Genomic DNA, 18052 nt, shown 5'->3' on the forward strand with positions numbered 1-18052 from the left:
AAACTAACTGCCAATTTCTTCTTACAGATGAAATGTGCACATTCTGGCGGTTGGCCCATCCTGGGAAAGTGCCGTGAGCATGCGTCAGAAATAACCACTGCCATTGTCACCCTTTAGGTGGTGATCGCCAACACTCACCCTCACCCTCCCACCAGGAGTTATCAGCGACTCACTGATCTGAACCATCCTTCTGTATTGCTTTTTTTCTCCTTTCACATCAGTTTACTCCTCATGCAAGAGTTTGAGCTATGATGCAATTACACACTTCTGCCACACCATCTGTCACAGGCACAAGAATAGAAAAACCCCAGATCACGGTGCATAAATATGCAAGCAGACAGAAGCTTAAAGGAGCACCACCAAGACTCTACCTGAGAGGAGAGGAGGGGTTGAAGCAGGTCTTGGTGACGTCAGTGATGTTGGGGTTGCAGCAGTCTCCCTTGTCATAGTAATAGTTGTCCCAGTTGCACTCTGGGTCGCAGACTCCATTGCCCTGCTTGCTCTCCGGACAGTAGGTCTTCAGCTTCTTGCAGTAACCAGCATCGAAGCCAGTGAGGGTGTGGTTGCACTCAGGGTCGCACTCCTCGTCACCCACCTTGCTGATGTCACAGTTGGCCAGCACCAGGCGGTTCCGCAGCGAGGAGTTGTATACGTTGTGTACGCTCAGCTCCCAGGTTATGTTGTAAGCACGGAAGGCGTCGTTCAAGTGCTGGTGCTGCAGGTGGATCTGGTGCTCGGTGACTGTGGGCTTGAGGCGGGCATCATCATAGACGTTCACCACGCGGTAGCGCACGATCTTGGGCTTGCGGAAGCTCCAGAAATTATTGTAGTTGGTTATCACCTCCATGTTGTCGCACACTGTCTGGCCACAGGGCGGGGGCTCCAGGATGGTGTCCAGAGAGAACCACATATCCCCTGGCCCTGCTCGCCCCTGGTCCTCTGCCTGGGGCAAGCTGCCATCTTTAACAGTCATCCACTTGTGCGAGGCATTGTGGAAGCTCTCGTGGATGACCAGCTGGGAGAGTTCATCCAGCTGCTCTTGCCCATGTCCACGCATGCCCCACATGATCTCCTGCTGGGACCGCGCCCGGCGCCAAAGTGTCAACTGCTCCACGGAGCCCCGGTAGTTATGGTTCAGTGCGTTGCCACCAATCATCAGCACCTTGCACTTCTTGGTGAGGTGGCTGAAGACCTCGCCTGACTGCTCACGGCTCACAGCCACCTGAGCGCCATTCACAAACAGCTTCATGTACAGCCCATTGTATGTGACCGCCAAGTGCGACCACTGGTTGGGCAGGTAACGTGCATTGGAAGTGATGGAGGTGACTTTGTGAGCACGATCGGTCTTGAGGGAGAAGAAAAGGCGGGGGTCTCGGTTTCCCTGCTCGCTAACGGCTCTGATGCCCAGCAGCCAGCCGCGGTCACTGGAGGCGTAGAAGCACTTATCATAAAGGCCTGCAGCCAGAGAGAAGGGGGGGAGAGAGAGAGAGAGAGAGAGAGAGAGAGAGAGAGAGGGCAGAACAGAAAAATGGTTAGCGATGTGCTGACAGACATTTGTCATTTTTCATCTTGAATGTTTCAGAGGCAGTTGGTGAGCTGAAAATTTATGGGGCCAGAAACTTAAACTGGTTATTGGTTTCAACCTGGTTGATTATTGGTTTTCAGTCGTTTTCCTTGATTATCAAAACCATCAAATATAGCCAGCTCTCCTCAATTAGGCCAATTATCGAGTATTACAATTATTTTTATTTGCCCTGAAAAATTGTGCACATTTTCTCAACATTATTTGTGGATACATGTAAACCTCCTCGTTCTTCGCACTCATACTGTTAATATTCATGGTAAAGACCTGCAATGCACAGATTTTAAGCAATCTTGAAGCGCAGGTTTCGTAATTGGTGGCTATGCTGATAGCTAACGCTGTCGCTAACAGAGTGGTGTATCTTTCAAGTGTCTTTAGTGATTAAAACAGATTTGTCTAAACTGAATTTATTTATATGTCAGTCTCTATCTATATTAACATATCTGTTATTTCAGACATGAGTATTGCAGTTTTTCAAAAACAAATTAAAAAAAACAACGATCTCTTGAATGAAACAATGATGGAGGTATTCCACTTCATGATATTAGTACCATGAAATCACTACCAAAGTAATGCTTATTTGGCAGCTGGTGCCCTAAGTGCTGGAGTCATCTGGGGTTAATCCTGATGACACTGAAGCAGTAAAAAGTAATTATTCATATTTTTTTAAATACCAGTTTGTTCCAACCAACTTTTGAAGAAACCTTAACTTAGCAAGTGAACATTCACCAAATAATTTATTCCTACAATGACTTCTATAGGACTCTCCTATACTATAACAAAATAATATGCAACCTTAACTGATCCTCCAACTAGCTAACACTATGCCAAACAAAACATGCACTGGCGTGTGCGTGTGTGTGCGTGCGCGTGTGAGAAATTGCTGCACCAACATGCAACTGATTCTGGATGTGATTCTTGTGACACAGACCAGCATACATCATGACAAGTGGGGTTAATGATTGTAATGGGCGATGTTTGTTACTTTTCTGAATGCCACCCTCAAAGTAGACTGTAAGTTTAGGCGCAGCAACTTCTTTTCCCCCCGACCTTAAAAAAGCACGTTTAATGTTATGAGCCACTGTAATATGGACTGTTGTACAGTTAAGCTTCTGAAACTTACAGCACGGAACAGGTGACACCTGTTTCATGTACTAGTTAATGGTTCTGCCAGTAATGACACATTTCAATGGATTTTGTTCATTTATGGTAATACCTTTCCTAGAAATCCAATGTTGACAATTAATATTTAGTATGATTAATGTAAGCTGTGAATGAACATTAACAGCTTACTGTGTTAAACATTTCTGTTTTTTCTGTTTCCACCCAAATCATATGCATCTGCAGGACAACAAAAACAAATCTGTCAGCTGCAGGTGCTTTCCTTCCACTTCCCATGTTCAACACACAGGAGAACAAACTTTTTTAAAGCTAGAATCAGCATGTGGTCACATGCACAAGTACACGTGTGAGTACGTATGTGTATGCAAGCATATGTGTATGGGCATGTGTGTGTGTATGTGTGTGTTTGGTGTGGACACTGACATTGAGTAGGTACAAGATTTAAGAAAACCCTGACAATTTGGGCCCAGTTGTTTTTCTATGGCCTTAAATAATTATAATGTGTACATGTGCACATACATGTATGTTTATTTGTTTTAAGAAAGTGAAGGCATGTCAACAGTGCCAGGTGTGCAACTTGCGGATGCTGAAGAGGCAATATCCGTAGTAAAGAGGAACGTTTCCTCAGTGACTACACAGGCAGGGTCTGTCCAACTGAGCACCTCTCCCAGTGTTGTCTCTCCCAGTAAGAGCTAACTCAGTGTCTCACCCAGTAAGAGCAGACTCAGTGTCTCTCCCAGTGAGAGTGCCTGGGGCCTGGGTGTCTCTCCCGGTGAGAGCAGAGAGGGCATGCTTAGCACTATGTCAGCCCATAAATCAGGGGTGAGTTGCATAGGTCACTTACTGAGTTACTTCAGAGGCTCCTCATCCTGTCACTAACTGACTACAACTGGCCATCTGCTAACGATCAAACCCTAACGGTGTGGTCTTGGATCAACAGAGCAAAGGTTACGTGAACATTCAGTCTGCTCACTTGCAATGCATCTCATTGGCTGGGAAGCTAAAAATCAGAAACGGTACTTTTCTGCAGAAACTTTATTATGCTAGGGGCTCCCAAAACCCCTTTTCCTGTTTCGCTTGGAAAGCATACATTCAGTTCAGGAAGGTAATGTGTTCTTACAACTGAGAGGAACTTTCTGCTTTATAATCAACTTAGAGAGGGGGAAAGGGGAGGAGTGAAAACAACTCCTCAAAACAGAGAGAGAAAGAGAGATAGGAACAGAGAGGAAAACAAGGCGAAAGAAGGGGGAGATAATGATTGTGAAATTCCCCGGATGCAAACGATTTTTGACTCACAGCCATGCTCCCAGTTTTTCTGGATTCCAAAATGTCCACAGCTACAGGTACACACTGCATAAGCCAAACTATCCAGACCACAGATTCGTTTTCTGCCCCCAACTGAGAGCTTAAACCTGGGCTGATGTGAGTAACTTTTTCTCATCATCTGCAGCATTCAGGGGTCTGTGAGCTTCCCTTGTTTCAACAGCATCCATGGTATAACTAGCTCACAGACCCCAGTGGCTGATTTCCCAGGCAGAGCCACAAATAAAATTTGGCTGGGCAGAGTATTGCATTTCAGTGTTTTCCACCGTCTGGTAGAAAAGCAGTCATCTGTTCAGTGGAGCTGAAGTCATGCTGAAATGCCTGCAAGGTTTTCAGTGTAAACAGCTGTCATAATCCTGCCACACTGAAGAAATGGGACGCATTTAATTATTCCAGGCTAAATAAGCTCTTTGGTGTGGAATGGTAAGAACAACTATGGTGCGTGGAATACATACTCGGGCTGCTATGAGTAATTATGGTACTCTTAAGGCTTTTTTTCCCTCTCAGAACACACAAAACCTGTGGAAAACAGGACGATTTTGTCAGAATGTCAGAGAAATAGCATATGTGCAAATTATTATTTTTTTTTCTGGGTATAAATGATCTTTGTTCCAAATTAAATAAGTGTAATTTCCCTTCAGTCTTTCAACTTATCCATCTGCAAAAAAATTTCATTGTGCCCAAGTGGGAACTAGCTACCACTTGGCATAGGATCACGGAATGCTGTGGTTGGGCTGAGAGTGAACAAGGGCCACTGTAATTGGAGGAAAAGTACTGGCATATGAAGGATATACACATAGAGTAGTGTGACTTTGCTGTGACTCACAGTTCAGAGAGGCACTATCACTTCAGTTAACACTCACAGCTTCTCAGGTCCACTGTCGATACGCAGCATGAAAAGTGTCAAACATTCAAAATGTTTTTACTCATGTGTAGTGGTTCCCCAACTGCTAGAGAAGCTGCCAGGGGATTTCTAAATGGGAAGGTTACAATATCCTGGAATTCTTATTCACTAAAAGTGTGAAATGATATTTTCCAGTAATCTTGGACCTACTTATTGGTTATATTGGTTTTGTTTCCTCAAACACTGGCAGCGATTAAATCCCTGTATTGCACTGGATTTCTATTGTATTTTATTTTAAAGTTTTATTTAAAAAATGAATGGCCCAATGCCTGTAACATCTATGCGAAAAACGCTGTTCTATTGCTTGTCTATGCAGCACTCCTCAAACCTCAGTTGTAGTCAATAAATAACAGGAAACACTAGTCCCAGCCAGGTCAACATCTCTATACATGTCTTTCCAAGAACCATTTCACAACACAAAAAAAAAACAATTGTCACATGCCACAACAATTGTTGTTCCCAAGCCATAATGTAGTTATGGAAGAAACACATTTACTGTACATCCAGGGACAAATGCACATGTGTGTTATCACATATGATATCCCTGTTAGGTTGTGAAATTTCAAGCTAACACAGACCAAAGTTCACAAAAGCGTTAATTAAGCTTCAGACACCTCAGCGGTTGTAACTCTTGGAAAATAACAGCTTGGTAATTGAATCATAAGCTTCATATTTTTTCATGTGGACGATTTGTGAACAATTTGATGTAAATGCAACATCAACACATACAAGCTGCTCGTCCATTTGCGATGGGCTAGCTCCTGGGTTAGGCAATTCAAAAAGGCATCTGAGCAGACAGTATACTGCTGTACATAACCAGGTAAGCTAGATCTCAAATCAATTCTATTACTTTTTTAATTTATTTAGTAATTTAGTAACTGATCAAGTTCATTCTATGCCCATGCTAAGAGTGATTAAAACCCATTGAACTTAGTTTGGTCAGAATTTGCTAGATGTCAGTGGTGTTACTGTCTACCCTTTCCTGATGCCTTTATTTATCTTGGTCATTTGCAATTGGTATTGTTTGCCATCATCGCCCTGAAAGACTGTGAACTTGCACTAAATATTATTGTCCTGGAACCAGGAATAACCAAAGAATATCATTTTATCCTGGACACAGCAGCCCAAGGCTACCTTACTGCAGTGAAAAACTACGACACTGCAGTAGCAAAGCTAACACACTACAGCCCATGTGTCTCATGAGCCTTTTCCATTTACATTTTTGCATTTCAGCAATCAACAAATCAACATTTCCCTGTCCAATTATTTGACACACAGATAATGGTGCTTTCCATTTTTTAAAATTTTATTTTCAGTTTGTTTCAAAACTAAGCACATCGGGGAAGGAAACACATTTGCATGTAATAGTAAGCAGCAGAGATTAATGCTGGAGCCACAGTCAATGAATAGACAACTGTTATCTTTTTCATTTGCTTCACCTGTGATATGGCATTCCTTCTACAGGTGCAAAATAATATCTAGTTTAGGAGTAGTAAATGGAGTTTTGTGGCTTCCCGAGGGGTGGGTGCTATATTGAATATTAAAGGGGGAAGGTAACCCCCCCCCCCCTCCTAAGCAGCAAATGGAGCACAAATCCCTATTTAAAGGGGGTTTGTCCCATTGCGTCCAGCTGATACGGTTCCATTTACCCTGCGCTGTTCATGGTCCTGAACCGGCATCGTATTACTCCCACAGAACAAAAAAATCTTCCTCCTGCCACAACGCTAGTGGAATGCCCGTCATAAACCTTCAGGTCCAGACATCCACACATGTGCGTCATTTCAATCACCTCACAGGAGTTACGAGAACGATAAAGGGGCAACCTGCGCGAAAGCCTAACGAGCAGTGGGACAGCTGCCTCCTGCTCTCTGTCCTTGTGTGAACTCTAGAGAAGGCAAGTACATGTCTCCTCTGCAGCGCACAACATACACACGCAAACAAAGAGGCGATTTATGTTATCAATAGAAATAGAAGTTTCTGCACTTCACAATGAGGACGAGTGGTAGTTCGTTTGGAGCTCAGGGCATGGAGCAGGAGAGGGGCAAGCCGTACCCCTCTGTGACTCGTGCCCTCATTTCTCATTCTTTAACTCCAATAATTCATATAAACAAGGAGGGGGAAGGAAGCAACGCAAACTAGGGTTTTGACACAAGCTTCCAGTTGTGGGATGTCGTGCAGGTCTCTTTAACGGGAAGAACAGGGACCACGTGAGTGTCAGCGGACCCTGGATAGGGCATTGCAGCCCAGTTCAGAAATAAGTGCAATCCAGCTATGAATTTGACTTATTTTTTGCAAATAGTATGATTACAAGTTATTCTTGTTAACATGTTAATGCTTGTTTACATACTTTTTCTGGATTTGGCTCCGTGCTCCACAATTTTAGATTTGTAATCAACAAATCAATCAATGTGGCTGAAGTGCAGATTTTCAGCTTTTATTAATGGGTATTTTTATTTATTTTGGCTTACCATGTAGAAATTACAGCATTTTTATACATGGTCCCCACATTTACACACCATAATGTTTGGGATAAATCGCTTCTCAGGTGTTTCAGATGAGTCAGAATCACTGGTGAGCTCAATATTCACAAAGGGCCTGGTGACCAAGGAAGACCTGTACTGTTTATGCAATATGTGCAATATGCTGGTGGGGGGTGTTATGGTTTGGGCGTGTTTGACTGCCACATGTGCTGGCTCACTTGACATCATTGATGATGTAACTGATGGTAGCAGAAGCTGAATTAATTCTGAAATGGTGTACAGAAGCATCTTATTCGCTCATGTTCAAATAAATGCCTCCAAATCCATTGGACATTGCTTCATCCTACAGCAAGGCAGTGATCCCAAACATGCTGCGAAAGCAACACAGGCATTTTTCAAAGCCAAAAGCCTGGCAGAGCATCACCAAAGAAACACCTGGTAATGTACTCGGTAATGTCTATGGTTTACAGACTTCAAGCAGACATTGCATGCAAAGAATATGTGACAAATTACTAAACATGGGTACTTTCATTCACATAACTAATTTTTCCCACACATTATGGTGCCCTGAAATATGGGGGGGGGGGGGGGGGGCTATGTGTAAAAAGTGCTGTAATTTCTACACGGTGAAACCAAAATGTATTTAAAAAAATACCCTTTTCTTAAATAAAAGCTGTGAATGTGCCCCTTTATCATATTTTAATTGCTTGATTACAAATCTAAAATTGTTGAGTACAGAGCCAAAGAAAAAATGACTGTCCCAAACATTATGGACTCACCGTATATTCTACAAAATGTAGAGCACATTAGTTAGAGAGGGACAAGGGTTCAGAAAAGGGAATTTACAAAAATTACTACAGAATAAACAAATGTAATATCTAAGAGCTAATGGAAATAAAATATTGACATTTTAAATAATAAATCCAGGTTCTGCAAAACCCTTTCTGACGAAGAAACAAGCCAGGTAATAAAATATGTTACTAGTGTAAGTTTGACTGATTTTGCATGAACAACCACACACAATAAAGAAGGAAGAATTCACAGACAAATAATTATTTTTTTAGGGGCAAGAGATTGTTGACCTATTGTGGTGTGACCCTTCCTGAGAGAACTCCTGCATGGTGCGGCACTCACAGCTGTAAGTCAGGAAGAGATGAGTGAGGGCTGGCATGTTTGGCATAGCCGTGCCGTACAGTGTGGAATTTCACAAATCTCTGGGAATGGGCATGCAGGTGAGGCTTGGGCAGAAAAAGGTGGAAAAAGTGGAATTCTGTTCCGAAACACTTGATTCTCCAGGCATACCTCTGCATCAGGCTCTTTCAGGTTCTGCGCTAAATTATTTGAAACTCAAAGCGCAGGCTCTTACCTGGCTTGCTGAACATTCTCCCATTTGCCATCTTTAAATGTCTGGAAAGAGCCACTACAGCCTGACCTACTGTTAACCCTTCAATTCTTTTGATAAGTTTGGTGGGCTGCCAATGCCTGGTGCACTAAAATTGATGATTGAGAGAGCTAACGTGGATTTCATATAACTCATTTTGAACTTGTGTCCTCCTAAGACCCAGCAGAAAAAATTAATGAATTTTAACTTTTTTAAACAAAACACAAGTGTCTTGTATGACAAAAACACAGTTGAAGTATATAATATGTTCAAAATAGTAGAATAGTAGAATATACGGCTCTTGAGATTAAGACTGGAGACTCGCTGCCTACAGGGGACAAAAATGAATTGGTTTTAGGAGAATATAGCAAATAAAGCAGGTTGTGTGCGTGCTTCTAAGCAAGGCACCTACAAATGTTTAGTACCTGCCTATCACAAAGTTTTCCTGTTATAATGAATCACAAAGCACTTTTTATTCAATTTTATTTTATTTTAATTTCAGGTAAAAGAGGCTCTGCCAGCATCCCACTACTCTTATGCTTGATCCATTCCCCACTCTTAATGTAATCTAGGGGCTACATAGCTCAGGAGGTAAGAGCTCCCAACGAGCTGATTGGTACCTTGCATGGCAGCCTGTGTGAGTGTGTGTGTGTGAATGGGTGAATGAGAGGGATCAATTGCAAAGCGCTTTGGATAAAAGCGCTATATAAATGCAGTCCATTTACCATTTACCATTTGTAAAGCATCTTTCAGACACTGTAAGAGCAGAATTATTATTTTTTTTATTATTGTGACCTGACACTGATGAGTTCCACTGAAGCCAGTGCTATCTGAGCTCATCACAGGGCATGGGAAAGAGATACAGATTTTCTTGTCAAGATACAGACTAGCCATGACTCAGATCACATTTACTGGGTTGACTGATTAATGCATCATTTAAAAATATTGAATGAATGAATGAATGAATAAATGAATGAATGAATGAATGGTTTGCTTCAGTTATTTTCTTGATTTATACTGTAATCATGCAGCTGTGCCCATGTAAACATGTAACATTATCACATCACATTTTCATATAACTAATCTGGTTGCACTATAAACATGGTAAGTCATTGTAGATAATGGTGCAGTAATTCAAAGTCAAATAATGTGTAACTTCTATATTGTTCTGACCCTATTTCTCTATGAAAACAGAAACTATGGTTAATCAGTGCACAAAACATAAAAAATTGTAACAACGATCACAACGCAATAAAAACAAAAAGATGTAAATTACGAATTACAGGCTCGTGAATGGTGCATACAGTCGGATTTAACAGACACATTTAATGCCAGTTGTGTTTTTACCCTTACTTTAATGCGAAGAGCTTTAAGCGCTGATATTACATCGCTTGTCTGTCTTGTTTCTCTCCATATCGTAACGTAACTGCAATATGACAATTAATCGTTAAAGCAACCCTAACAACCCTCTCTCAATTATTTTCTGCATGCAAGGTGAAATGACACGATTGAGTGTCGACTGATCTGTGAAGATCGTATTTACGCGAGGATCCCTAAAACATTTTGCGCGTTTAGCGCATTTACGCTCTCTGTTGGTAGTAGGAGGGATCAAAAGAGAAATCAACTAACTTTTACTCTGTAAAAAGAAAAGCGACACGCCCTTTTACTCCAGTTCCCGTCCAGAGATCATCCATACAACTTCCCTTAAAGATGTATTGCCTGTTTTCTCCCACCACATTGGACACATGCTATAGCCTATGCCCTATTATAACAGCCTGCATTGATCGTATAAGCTCAAAGAAACGGAGAATTTAAATAAATTCCTCTATTTTTTTGTTTTATGTAGTACTAAATATAGTAATGTATGATAGCCCGTCCTTGTTTCATTTAAATCAAGCATTAACCATTGCAGTTAATAATAATAATAATAATAATAATAGCTTTATCATATAGTTATTGTTGTTGTTATTATTATTATTATTATTATTATTACCATCATTATTATTATTGTTGTTGTTGTTGCAGTTGTACCAGTTGTATTAATTAAGAGTCAACAGCCTTCACTAAACCTCACAACTGTCTCACACTTCAATAGTACGTTTCATGCACTTCATTAATTAATCGTGATGATTTAACTATCAAGTAGGCACTCCAGATTGATACCCGTGAGTCTGAAATTGCGCAGATGCACTTCGTTCAACGTTAGCCTACCGCATGAAACCACTAGAAGTTTAGCCACATTCCCTTAAAAATACTACGCTGTCAGGTTTTCTGCGGGGGGTATACACTTGTTATTGCCTGTAATTCGGAAGCGGTAGGGCCTCGTTAAAACCAGGCCATAGATCTGCGAACAAAAACACAATCAGCCTAGGTGAAGTTATCAAAACGCGAGAGCACTTTTTTGCTCAGCAATAGCCTATTCGTGGCTATGCACGGCATCACCGCATTCCGCACAATGAAATTCAGTTAATCGTTGTTTTTATTGTGTTTAACAGGGAAAGCAATTATTTTTTATGTGGTAGGGTATTACATAGGCTAGCAGTCGTCAACAATGGTGAAGATGTGGTTGTACATCTTAAAGTATTTTAGATGATGAGAACATCCTAATGACATTAATCAGCATATGAACGTATATTAAAGACAGCTCACCTCGTGTAGCTTAGGTCAGAAGACCAACAATTTGATCCAATAGGCTACCTCAGGGGCGCAGGAGAGATTTTTGAAGCGGGGAGGGGGGGGGGGGGGGGGGGGGGGGGGGGGGGGGGGGGGGGGGGGGGGGGGGGGGGGGGGGGGGGGGGGGGGGGGGGGGGGGGGGGGGGGGGGGGGGGGGGGGGGGGGGCAAAATGTGAGCAAAAGAAAGGTCTCAACTTTTAAGCTTATACAACTACCCCGATCCGGGGGACGGTTAGGGGTCCCTATAAAACTGGGGGGGACGCCTCTGAGCTACCCGACAGGCACGTCAGGTGAAATTTGGAGACAACAGTCAAGTCTTGAATGCGTCGCTGCACTTAGTCCGCAATGTTGCCATAGCATTTTTATACATCGTAGGGTACATTTGCTTGAAGAAACACATTTTAAGTAATCATTGCTAACAATCATAAGGAAAGTTCTAATTGATTAACTATATGGCATGATGTCATGCGAGGCAGCAACTCGAAGGCACGCCTCTTACTCACTTGCATTGTGATATGAAAAAGCGACGTTCTGCGATAGGCTACTCCCATAAATTTCTACCTGTTCATATGTAATAAAGTTTTCATACGACTAGGGACATTACGTAGTCTGCATGATTCGTACTAACAGTTTTTGTGCCTGGCTGTGATTAAAAATTGAGAAATAATATGCCGAGATTACTAAATAATTAACACGCTTCACAAATCGTTTAGGCTACACTACTTATGCACATTGATCAGATCCAGTGCGCCCATTCGAGATAAAATAGCCTATAAAAAGTTTAGTAGTCTAACAAAAACTACGTGTTTTATCGTCCTTTATTATATTTGTGTCAACATTATGTTTTTCTTAATTACATATAACTTCAATTGTATAACTACAATTGAAAGAACAAATGTGTGGCTGCTTCGTCTGAAATCGCCGGTTTAGGAAAGGTGGGCGGAAATTTTGCAATACCAGCAATATTCCCGACTACATATAAACTATCGTTATGCACTTACGTCTGCCTTTCAAATATTCGTCCACACGGGAGGGAGTTCCTTTAACCTCAGAAATTGTAGCACGTTTCAAAATAAATATTCTTCCGATGCACTAGAGGACCAGCTAATCGTTCAAGAGCCTAGGAAGCGTCAACCACCGTTGAAACCACCACTATACCAATATTTTTGAACTGACAACATGGCATGTTTTCACTTAATACCACAGCTATCCTTTGGTGTGACGCACTGAGGGCTTAAACTCAAAATAACTTAACGGAAACTACTACACTAATAAACCAGAAAGCATTCCCAAAGGTCGAAAGGAACGGCGATAAAATTGAAATAAACATATTTCATCATAAATACGACACTTTTTGCCAAGACGTTTTGTGATTGGAGTCAGTTTGTGACACTTGGGGGTTAAAACCATTCAATCTCTTGTGAAGAAAAAACAGAAATAAATCAAATCTAACCTGCAATTACAGCGGGTGATCGCTGCCCTCCCTCTGGTTTGATCCACATTTCCAGCGTGAAATTTCCTCTCGGTACCTCCACGCCAGGCTTCAGTCGTAGCTGGTCTCCTCTGCCGGTAAAATAAACAGCCTTTCCCCGACCAGGAGTGCTCTCCTCCGCCTGGGAGGAGCGACGGTGCTGGCGAGGTGACCGCCGATCCATCCCGGGCAAAGAACGTTTGCCCCGAGGCAGGCGTGTGGCGCAAGCCCCAGGGAAGGTGACTCTGGCTTCCCTAATGCGCACCAAGTCTCTCTTAGATCTACCAGTTCTCCGGACAGTCCCGCACTCTGATCCCAAACACATGATACAAATCAAAAGGCAAGGAAGCCAGGGGAGAAAAGTCCAAAGTTTCATTTTCAAAGAGGACCGAAAATTTTGAAAAGAAGAAAAAGGGCAAAACAGAACAATAATAATTATATTACAATAATTCTTATTATAATAACATAATAATAATAAGAAGAAGAATGGAAAGAATGAAATCTCCTCAAAAATCTTATCTCCACAGAATTCCTCTTAAGGTCTTTCCCAGGTCCCGCTTCAGATTTTATAACAGCTTGTCAAGACACAGATTCTACACCAACCAAGAAGGCGATGCTGTTATTTTTTCCTTTATAATGTTAAGCCACGACCCCCTTTCCTTGCCCCTTCTTTAGGCAAAAAGTAAGACACTTCAGCACAGATTGAGGGCAAAAGGAATATGTTAATTCATGCAAGTGCTCCACCTTCTCAATTGAATGGATCCCATTAAACTAGAGGGATGACTAAGTAAGTAATCAATCAGTTTGGAAAGATCACAAAAATTTCTCTTTCGCTTTAAAAAAAAAAAAAAAAAAAACCTAATGAATGCAGTTGCAGCACCCGCAGCACTTTTACATTTGTCAAATATTTTTGTTGATGTTTGTTTCCTTATCCTCGTCGTAAAAACAATATTAAAATATATATTTAAAAAAAAACATACTTCAAAAATGTAAAACAAAAAGTCAGGTCATCTAGATTATTGAACCCAGGACGTCTTTCCTAAAGTTGATTTTGATATTTAAAAGTTGAAATGCACAAAATGATCTTGTAAAGCGAGTGGGAGCGCAGTAGCATCGGGAATCTTCAATGATTTGCCTGAAGCGGAAAGCACTTGGAGAGCTTGAGATGGGCGCGCTCTTTTGAAGCAGATTGCTTTGTATGTCTTTGTAGACTGTAGCAAGAAATTCTTAAGTTTATACCGTTTTTTTTTTTGTTTGTTTGTTTTTTTTTTTCTTTTTTTTTCTTTTTCTTAGCTGGACTGGGAAGTCACAGGTAACCACTGACGGCTGGTTTCTTTCTCCGTGCGTGTCTGAGTCGGGACGGTGTTTTTGGTCTTTTGAAACCCGTGCACGGATCCCTCTAGCGGTTATTAACTGAACAATCCTGTAGACAAGTTCGAAGTCAACCAGTCAGTGCACAGAAGTGAATCGTTTTGCAGTAGCAGAATTGCACTGACATATGTATGTTGGAGAGTGGCCTACCAAAAGCCATGGACTCTCTGGTTTACCAATCGGAAGTTCAAATGTCTCTTTTTTGGAAGCTAGTAGAATATCTCACAGCCTGTTGTTTATGTTGTTCAGTTTCATGCAATTTATTGTGTTAAATTTTTTTTTTTTTTAGTTTTTTTTTTTTTTTTTTTACTTTTACAGATTTAACCATCAAATTTTACAAACAGACAGAGAAGTAGACAGACATATTGGTAATTAAACAGACAGAGTGTATTCAGTGAATGTGCCATTACTGAATGGTATACTTGATCGCAAAACACCTGCAGCTGTCTGCATCAGAGTGTGTGTAAGTACTCAAAGAGGGATGTGGTGAGACGGCTGACCCCTGCAGTAACATTTTTATGGCACACCATTACCGTTTCCCGTCTTCAGCAGCGCTTTCAATCCTCTACTCGTTTAGTCTTTGTGCGTATCTGCGGAACCCTTCATAATGGCAACAATAAATAAAACGTAGCATGTTACAAAGAAGACAGAAATTGAGTGATTATATACGCATTATTATTTTCATGTAAATCATTTAACTGCTATTCCAGGCCATCAAACGAGATTAGGCAATCTGCAAGAGAGTCCTGAGCATAAGCCGCCAAATTGTGTTTATTCCTCTAAGTGATTAAATAAACAGTAATGCCAAACCAGCTGGTTATACAACTTTCCTCCTTCCCCGTTTTAGTCATTGCAGTGCCTTTCGTATTTATTTATAGGCATACCTGCTGTGATTTAGTTAGCCTCTGTGTTTGGAACGTGCCAATCATTTAGCACCATTTAGCATTTCAACTATGTTAAGGCTAAATAGAAACACTGCAAAATTAAGTAGAACAAAAGAAAACAATTTCTTGCAACCGGGAGCTTCAATTGCATTATCCAGTGTCTGAAAAAACGTGCCTATGTAATCAATCTGACATACAATCTTGTTCAATCTGCCACATTTTTAGCGATATGTAACGTGTATCTGTTTCAAAGCCTGTATCTGTGCGCACGTATTTTACGATGCCTTTGGTTTCTCTGTGGGTGCTTGTAAAAATTGTTGTTGTCAGGTCCAATAGACAATCACCTGTCTGTCAATGGGAGAATAGATTTGCAAAATGTCACTCAGGAGAAAAAAAGGAGGCTAACATCCCTTCGTCCTTTTCTTTCTTTCATTTACATCCCTTCCTCTTCTTTTTTTCTCCTGGTCATTTTTCTTTTGCCATTCTTTTTTCTCAGTGCTATCCTTTCCTATATGACTTTTTCTCAATGCTCTTTTGTAAATACCCAGAGTTCTGAATGGTGTCCCCCCCCCCCCCCCCAAGTCTGGGACTAGAGTAAACCTTGGTCAGTGTTATTGCTCTTTTCACACTGTGTGTGGACAGACCACATTTGGAAAAGTACTGAGTACACTTCCTACAGGTCTTTGCTCTTGTTCTCCATTGCTTGTTCTCACAACTGCCCTGGAGCCCCCATGATGGAGCAAACATGTGATGTCAGCAGGCAGGAAAGTCACCAAAGGGGGGGGAGGGGGGCAGCGGTCACTAGGCATGGAGTCCCAAAGCTGCCCTCCAGCACAAGAACATCTTAATTCCTTCACCTGTTTGCTTTGGGTTTTACAGATGGACGTCGAAGCAGAATTTCCCCTTATATGTACTGAGAAAATGCAATTAAGCCAGCTGTCGTGTTTGTGTGTATGTGTGTGTGTGTGTGTGTGTGTGTGTGGGGAGGAGGTTTTAAAAAGCAAGGTAGAACAAAGAACTTATGCACTGGGTAAAAAATAAAAAAGAATGAATAGAAAATCTGTACGTATGATGAACAAGCAGAAATTCACGTAGACAGTGACAGCAGCCAAACCTCCCTAATGAACTCCCTATTTGTCCTTTTACTCCACCTTAAAAAGCCATGTATTTCAATAAACATGTTCCATAATAGCTTATTGAGTATGCTTCATTACACCTGTGCCTTTATTTTACATGAAGGGATTCCTGCACATGGGGACTGCACTGTAAAATGATTTATTGGTTTTATTGAGCAGAAACGCGTGAGGCAGAAACATCAATTATTAAGCAGATACAGAACACAAAAAAATGGCAGGAATATAACTTAGGAAAAGTTCCAAGCCAATGGGAAGTACTATCAATCAGCCAGCTCTATTCACCACCCCCCCTTTATTCCTTTCTTTCTTGCACAGCTAAAGTTCTGTTTATCAGTAGTGTGGGACAGCTGCAAAGAAAACCTCCTTACATCACTCTGCCTCCATTTTGTTTCCCTGGCTATGGGTCTCATGACTCAAGGTGACTTTGAATAAATGCATCTCTATTGAATGTCCATCGAAATGTGACACTATGCCCAAGTTTATTTACTGTATCCCAGTCATGATATCAAGGCAAACATTGAAACTGTAATTGTTTCAAAATGACACCTTTGTCTAAATGCAGGATTCCAAAATTCCAGTGAATTCCCTGTCACAGAATTTTGTGTCCCTATGTATTGTAATTAAAGAGAGATTCTTAATCTGTAGTTCATTTTACAACTTTCATCTTACTTGTTGTGAAACTATCACATTGCATTGCACTGGACTTGGAATAAGCCAATTTCACATCCCAATGTCGAGATTAGAGTATAAAACTATCTGATGCTGACCTCTGGCAGGAGTGATAAAGTGACATCACACTTGCATGTGATTTGTATAAGCCAAATATTTTCAGAAATTTTATGAAGCTATGACATGCTTCCCATTAAGACAGGAGTAACTAAGTAAGTAAGGAGACACATGGGTTGTGGCTATCAGAAACACATGGCTGTTACATGTTTCAGAAATTATTCAGAAATTCTGTGTAATTTAGGCAAAATAAATGGTGCAAGAGTAAACTGGTTTTGTGTTTAATTAATGTGAGAAGAACTCCCCCCCCAGCTATTAACACATACACCTGCATCCACACACACACACACACACACACACACACACAGCAATGCATACACATACAGTCACATTACACCATAGTGATTTTAACCTGTTTAAAACAGCTCAAGTGGCTCAGTGCTATTTAAAAGAACGGAGTGGAATGTGGTATTCTGGGTAATTACCCACTGCAGCAAGATTCAATGAAGTCAATGAGATATATGTATATATTAGTTTTTTTGTGAGTGCGTGCTGGTGGGTGGATGTACATGATTGAAAACATGAGACAGCTTCTGAGTTTAGTAATGCAGTGGTACTGTTTCAAATCCTGGCTTGGGCTGACGAAAGGAGAGTCAGCCCAAAGGAAACTTCACAGTCAGCGCCATTCCCCTGCTGACTGAGCCGAGAGGCTTTCTCTCCCGTTAAATAACCCCAACAAGCTGGCATACTGGTATTATAGCAGATTAAACCAGGGCATTACACAGCTCTGCAAAGGATCATCCTCCATTTTGCTCAAAATTTCAAATTCACGAAACGTGAAGACAGTGAGAGAGAGAGAGAGAGAGGGTGGGAGAGAGAGAGAAAGAGAGAGAGTGAACACCTCTTGCCTTCCCATGACAGTGAGAAAATCAACACGTGCAAAAAGCATTTCGTCTTCTTTATGCTTCGGTGCTGGTGAAAATGTAGAGAGATTAAACT

At 41.3% G+C, this 18052-nt stretch overlaps 1 protein-coding gene across 2 annotated transcripts in view; it reads right to left on the reverse strand.

Moving 5' to 3' along the window:
* Positions 1-13756, reverse strand: part of pappab (pregnancy-associated plasma protein A, pappalysin 1b) — a 155951-nt gene extending 142195 nt beyond the window's left edge. For both annotated transcript variants that reach the window (XM_035380451.1, XM_035380450.1), the window contains exons 1-2: positions 12919-13756; positions 372-1455 (exon numbers count right to left, since the gene is read on the reverse strand). In XM_035380451.1, the coding sequence (XP_035236342.1) occupies positions 372-1455; positions 12919-13312 (1478 nt within the window). In that variant the 5' untranslated portion in view covers positions 13313-13756. The remainder of the gene's footprint in view (positions 1-371; positions 1456-12918) is intronic.
* Positions 13757-18052: the final 4296 nt, after the last annotated feature.

The sequence above is a fragment of the Anguilla anguilla genome, chromosome 10 (assembly GCF_013347855.1).
Source record: "Anguilla anguilla isolate fAngAng1 chromosome 10, fAngAng1.pri, whole genome shotgun sequence".
In the NCBI taxonomy this organism is placed as follows: domain Eukaryota; kingdom Metazoa; phylum Chordata; class Actinopteri; order Anguilliformes; family Anguillidae; genus Anguilla; species Anguilla anguilla.